Source organism: Gymnoscopelus braueri, assembly GCF_963280865.1.
Source record: "Gymnoscopelus braueri genome assembly, chromosome: 11".
NCBI lineage: Eukaryota > Metazoa > Chordata > Actinopteri > Myctophiformes > Myctophidae > Gymnoscopelus > Gymnoscopelus braueri.
In genome coordinates, this window is record NC_137613.1 from 38,233,608 (window position 1) to 38,239,607 (window position 6,000).

Here is a 6,000-nt window from a genome sequence, read left to right on the forward strand (position 1 = left end):
GTGGTTGGTTAGAGGTAAATAAAGGAGGCAAGAGAGGAAGGCGAGGAAGGAAATAAGCAGAAAATGAGGTGAGGAGGACGGAAGCAAGACATGTGACGGCTTGGCTGCGGTAACACAGAAACAAAGGGAGGTTTATCTACAACAGGCGAAGGTCCCCACGATGGCACCTTCACACTTTCATTAAACAATAACATTTATAAAGAGGCTGACATGAGGAGCCCCATGTCAGCCCCTGTCCCTTCTCAGCTGATTTTCGTCACCACTGAGCGAGGGTGCTGAAGAATTCAAGATATTTGTTCCGACATGACTTGCAGACAGGATGAGGAGACGTGACCGCTGGCAGGTTTTTTTTATCAGGAAAACAAGGGAGGTAGAAAGGAAGTTGAAGTAAGAATGCTAAATTAGCTCCCATGATGAAGAACTGAAGAATTTCCTGCAAAAATAAAGGGGGTGGGGGGGGGGGGGGGGGTTAAAAAGGGATTTGGCCTGCGGCCAGAAATACACATACTATCTGAGCTAGCAGATGAAGGCAGAGAGACTGTGATGCATACAGAGCAACAAGAACAACACACCAAAACCCACACACGCAATACCACTTCACACTATAGTTTAAAGAGAAATGGTCAATCCCCTCGTATGTTTGATGAGACAGATAGTAGGAAATCTGAGAAGGGGAGAGAGTGTACGAGGAGACACAGGAGAGACTGTCTCTGGCGGGAATCTTTGAACATGTGGTTGTGGAGGCCAGCATCTAAACCACTATACAAAATCGACCCCTGCATGAATTCTTAATAATCTGGTGCTCTTACTACAATCGCCTTTCTTTATCCTGTGTTCTGTTCTGTCAACCCCTCCATTTCTCAAATGGAGCACTGCAGTATTTCAGGCAGGCACGGACATCGAGCCGGTCCCACACTCATACAGTACACCCTCCAATCACATACGGCCACGATCCTAATGGTTCAGTCGTTCACTCTTACGTATAATATGCTCAACGTCTCTTGCTGCTACCACAAATGACAGCTTGTCAATGTCAAAACCACCTCCCCCTCCCCAGCCTCCTATAGTAGCATCGTTTTCACTATGTCAGCATGTCATTCAATGTAGCTTCATAAGTATATTCATATTCTTTTAATGTTTATGTATCTTTTGCTTTATGCTCTATCATGTCCATGTACTGTAATAACTGCGTATAGGCTCTGTTCCAGGTTTGTGATCTCAGAGTCTGTGTCATGTTTGCATATAGTCACACCGCCAAATACAATGCAATCTTCCTGTTATTCTTCCTCTTCTTCTTCTTCTTCTTCTTACCTGGAAGCTCCATCCTCAGCATCCTTCTCCCAATGTACGCCTCATCCCTCCCCTGCACATGTCCAAACCATCTCAACATCGCCTCTCTTGCTTTATACCCAAACCTTCAAACCCGGGCTGATCCTCTACTGTAGTAATTTCTGATCTTGTCCCTCCTAATGAGAATTGTAGGATCCACAATTCTGCCACCTCCAGCTCCGCCTCCTGTCTTTTCGTCGGTGTCAACATTCCCACGCTGTACAGCATGGCTGGTCTCACTACTACCATCTTATACGTCCCTTGCTGGTACCCTTCTGTCACAAATCACTCCTGACACTTTCCTCCATCCGTTCCACCCTGCCTGCACTCTCTTCTTCACCTCTCTTCCACACTCCCCATTACATTGGATAGGTATTTTAAACTCCTTCACCTTCGCCACCTCTCCTTCTCACTGTTCCACTGTCCTCCCTCTCGTTCACACAGACCATGTTATTGCAATGATTGCATTGTATTTGGCAGTCGGAAGCCAAATACAATGCAATCATTGCAATAAAATCGTTTTCATCTTGATGAGAGAGACTGACTGAACAATTCTATGCCTCACTCATTTTTCTTCCAGGCTGGAAAGTTTACTTTGGAGAGTTTCATTAAACAAAAGGGGGAGGAAGCCTGCCATCATTAACTCAAACATGGTAGTTTTATTCTGTACTAGGTGATGCTCAAGTCCTCAGCAGACAAAATGCTAACTGGCCAACTGCAGCCTGCAGTCTGCAACCGTCAGATTTGAGTAAAATATGAAAATGGATGGGTGTTTCTTTAGCACCGCGAGACAGAGAATAGTTCATTTATTCATTTCCCTTCTCTTCCTCCTGCTCCCCTGAAGGCTTTGCCTGATCTTCTCATCTCTGTAGGAGTGCTGTGTTTTATAGAGTGTGTCTCACATAGATCACACAGCATTCGCTCTGTTTATTCTCAACTCACACAAACCGTGTTTGGCTGTGTGCGAGGGAGGCACAGAGTGGGAAGACACTGGCAGAATTCAAACTTAGACCAGACCTAGACTTGCCTGACTCTACTAATTATGCCGTACCTCTGTCCTCTAGTGCACCGTTTCTCAGCGTGGGGTCCAGGGTCCAGGGACCCCAAGGCATATTTGAGGGGGTTCCAGGGGGTCCCCAGCTAAATGATTGATAATTTAGATCAAAATGGACTCTTATGGGTCTCAACGTTCAGAGTTAGAGGATTTTACAGTCTAGATTGGGGTCGCAGAGTAACAAAGAAAAATCTGATTGAAAGGGGACTGTGTGCTAATGCATATAAAACTGGGGGTCCTTGAAAAAAAAAAAAAAGAGAATCACTGTTGTATTGTACCTCTCTCTAGCATTTCCTGCAGCCTTCCTGAAAGCCAGTGGCATGCCTGTGGCATGTCCCCAGGTAGTGTCACAGTAAGGTGTCACACCAGCCTCCTGACGTTGCGGCATCAACTGAACTCAGTCATGATGCCCTCCATTTTACCCCTCCATTAGACACGCACACACGCACTCACACACGCACTCACTCACTCACTTAAACACACACACCGACACACATCTGTATTACTGTGTTACACACCCTCCCATACTCTCCGATCCTCTTCTGCCATTCAACTCACTACACCATCTGCCCGCTTGGCTACCATGGGGTCTAGAGCACTGTTTCCCAAACAGTGGGAATTTTCATGGGAGTAAATATCCCTTTTTTCCCGTTTCCATCACAAAAATATATATATTATTTCAACTAAAAGTATTTCGTGAATAAAATAAAATAAATCAAATCATTTCCATAAACAAACACATTTCCACTAGTTTGAGTCTCTGGGCAAACGCCTCATTTCCCTTTTGGGTCTTTGGGAACCGCTGCTCTACACCATCTGCCCACTTGACTACCATGGTGTCTAGAGAGCCTTCCACCGTTATGCCCAGCGCCTCTGGAACTCTTTCCCACAGGACATTCCCAACATAGATTCTCAGAGAAGGGAAACACACACACACACACACACACACACACACACACACACACACACACACACACACACACACATACACACTCACCTAGTGGCATGCCGATGCCATATCCCTTGGTGTCCAGCAGGCCTCCTATCTGCGTGAGGTTGCAGTTCTTGCGGCGGTGGTACTCGTTCATGGTGCTCTCCATCAGGAAGGCGTACTTGGAGTTGAGCACCCTGGCGATGCCTTCCGCTGTGCTCTTCACAAACACACTGGGCTGCTTGGAGTGCATGTAGTTCCACATGCGCTGGTAGGTCTGGTACCGTGAGTTCTGGATATGAGGAGAGAGGAGAGACTTTGATTTCTGTCAACACACACACACACACACATACATGTCAGGTTCTGCTCTAAACCATTGGCGCACATGTGGAACCATTGGCGCACATATTTGCAAGTTAGAAACTGAACAATGAACCTCCTCGCATCGGGGTGGTGGTATCCGTGCTAGGGGTATTGCTTGGTCCGCCCCCTTCCCCCATTTCAGAAGCTTTTACCACTTGATTACTATCTTTTGTTCTTTATTTTTGTCGTTGTTTTTGTATTACTATAAATGTGTCTGATTATGTATATGACTTTATGTATGTACATTGTCTTGTCTGTAAGTCAAAGCACAGGCAAGAGTGGAGGAAGAATAACTCAGAAATTGAGAAAATATAAGCAAATCCCAGGGTGATTTATTTATTTAGAGTGCTTTTAACAAAACAGCTTTGTAGCAAAGTGCTTTAGAGAGCAAAAAAACAGTTAAATATGGCTTGTGGGGCTGGGCTGGGGATTGTGTGTGTGTGTGTGTGTGTGTGTGTGTGTGTGTGTGTGTGTGTGTGTGTGTGTGTGTGTGTGTGTGTGTGTGTGTGTGTGTGTGTGTGTGTGTGTGCGTGTGTGTGCGTGTGCGTGTGTGTGTGTGTGTAGAAAGAGATACAATATAATGTGTCTGAAATATTCATACACAAAGCATTGTTCTCACGCCAGTGAAGACAATTGGTCCTGTCTGCGGGTGGGAAGCCAGGAGGGGGGGGGGTTGTCGCTGTATAGTGAGACGTGCATGTCAGTAGTTTGGGGTTGGCAGTGACTGTCTGTGTGTGTGTGTATTTACATACACACACACACACACACACACACACACACACACACACACACACACACACACACACACACACGCTCCGTGTCTCACCATGAAGAATGTCATGGTGGAGCCTCCGTGGATGGTTCCATACTGGATGTTGGTCTGGTCGGCCAGGTCGTCCGGTGACTCGATGGGAGACTCCATCCTCTGGACTGTCAGGAAGGCTGCCAGGTTGGCCGTGTACGAAGAGATTATTATCAATGTGAACGCCCACCTGGATGGAGAGACAGAGAGATAGAGAGAGAGAGAAAGACACAGAGACAGTTGGGAGAGAGGGGTCAGAAAAGCCTCGCTCAAGAGCACATCAACACATTTTTCACTGTAAATAATATCCAGTATTCTGGGGCAGAAATTCAGCAAAAAATAGCTCATCTACAAGCTCACAACGCATCGCAACGTGACACGTTGTGAGCCTGTAGATCAGCTACTGTCCGCAAAGACATTTGCTGTAGAGCAGTGGTTCTCAAACTTTTTCAAGTCAAGGACCCCAAATTGTTATGTATTTGGCCGTGGGCTCCATCTGAAAAAGTTGTTTTGCCAGGGACCACCAGAAGAGAAGATTTATGTATCATAGAGCCATGGGGAGGCCACGGTCAACTAAGTATATATATAGGGTTTCCAGATCTTGCTGCGTACTGTCCATGCATTCTAACCTGCAAGCCTTTATTCACAATGTGCAGTTACTGTATGATGTTAGATGAAGAGATTTGGGAGTGAAGGCAGGGGAGGTTACAAGATTTAGCTGTGGTTGGAGAAGAGAGAGAGAGGAGGGGATGGTGGGAAGGAGGGAGGGAGGTATGAAAGGCTGGCAGGTTAGCTATGTAGGAGATTCTAATCAAAAGAAAATCGGGGGCCCAGCGAGGCGGTTTAGGCTGGGAGGGAGCGGGGTGGGGGGCAGACAAGAAAAGCCTTGCCAGCAGGTCAGTAGTTTAGGATGCTATCTATAACAGCTTTGATGGGGGAAAATTGCAGCCTCTAACGGCTTGGAAATTGCAGGAGTCAATATGACATTTTTTCCCCTCCTATATCATTTCCCGGCAGCCAGACAAAACAGACAGAGACAGTCAGCCAGGAAGGCAGAAAGACAACCAGACACAGTCTGAAAGCCAAGACGGCCTGACAGAGAAACAGGTTGCTCGCCAGCCAGCCAGCCAGCCGGTCAAGGCATCCAGGCAATGAGCCACACATGTACCCAGACAGACGGATAAGACAGACAGACAGACAGACAGACAGACAGACAGACAGACAGACAGACAGACAGACAGACAGACAGACAGACAGACAGACAGACAGACAGACAGACTCTGTTGCCTATATGTCATTATGGGGTTTTATGGGGGCAAGTGCTTGGCGAGGTTGGCAGACGCATGACTGTACTGTCACAGGGAGAAACTGATAGTCCCTCCAGCCCTCTCACTATCACTCTACCATCTGTCTACCTGCACACACTGGAGCTCATGGACGGAGGAAGACAGGAGAGGAGAGGAGAGGATGGCCATTATTAGTATCACCAGAGAGATACTTCACCATCTGTCTACTGGCAGT

The 6,000-nt window shown here is 46.8% G+C and overlaps 1 protein-coding gene across 1 annotated transcript in view; it reads right to left on the minus strand.

The window, feature by feature from the left end:
- Positions 1-6,000, minus strand: part of LOC308095616 (glutamate receptor ionotropic, kainate 5-like) — a gene marked incomplete at its 3' end in the record, with an annotated part of 85,832 nt that overhangs the window by 17,079 nt on the left and 62,753 nt on the right. Inside the window, 2 exon segments of the mRNA XM_080442667.1 lie at positions 3,381-3,606; positions 4,504-4,669. Of these exon segments, the coding sequence (XP_080298793.1) occupies positions 3,381-3,606; positions 4,504-4,669 (392 nt within the window).